Source organism: Eimeria mitis, genomic scaffold (assembly GCF_000499745.2).
Source record: "Eimeria mitis Houghton genomic scaffold, Emh_scaff1262, whole genome shotgun sequence".
Lineage (NCBI taxonomy): Eukaryota > Apicomplexa > Conoidasida > Eucoccidiorida > Eimeriidae > Eimeria > Eimeria mitis.
The window spans coordinates 11832-12211 of record NW_013568488.1 but is presented as its reverse complement, the minus strand read 5'-3'; the positions used below and the strand labels follow the sequence as shown (position 1 = coordinate 12211).

At 53.4% G+C, this 380-nt stretch overlaps 1 protein-coding gene across 1 annotated transcript in view; it reads right to left on the bottom strand.

Annotated features, from left to right (window-relative positions):
- EMH_0033230 (uncharacterized protein) overlaps positions 1–380 on the bottom strand; it is a gene marked incomplete at both ends in the record, with an annotated part of 10486 nt that overhangs the window by 863 nt on the left and 9243 nt on the right. Inside the window, one exon of the mRNA XM_013494725.1 lies at positions 3–244. Within this exon, the coding sequence (XP_013350179.1) occupies positions 3–244 (242 nt within the window). The remainder of the gene's footprint in view (positions 1–2; positions 245–380) is intronic.

Below are 380 nucleotides of genomic sequence, written 5' to 3'. Positions count from 1 at the left end.
TGCGGTTAGTGTGTGTGTTTATTGCTGCTTTTCTTGCTGCTGTTGCTGCTGCTGCTGCTGCTGCTGCTGCAGCAGCAGAAGCACGAACTGCTGCTGCTGCGTTGCGGCGCTGCTGCTTGTATTGACGCCGCTCCTTGTGCTGCTGCAGCAGCTCCCGCTGCAGCAGGTTGCTGCTGCTGCTGCTGCGTAAACCCCCGAGGGTTTTTATGTCATAGTAGCGGGGGGTTAGCAGCTGTAGCCCCACCTGAAACACAAACCCTAAACCCTAATAAACCCTAATAAACCCTAAACCCTAAACCCTAGCTCGGACACACACAAACACTAAACCCTAACCACGGCACCATATATCACGCACACAAACCCTAAACCCTAAACCCTCA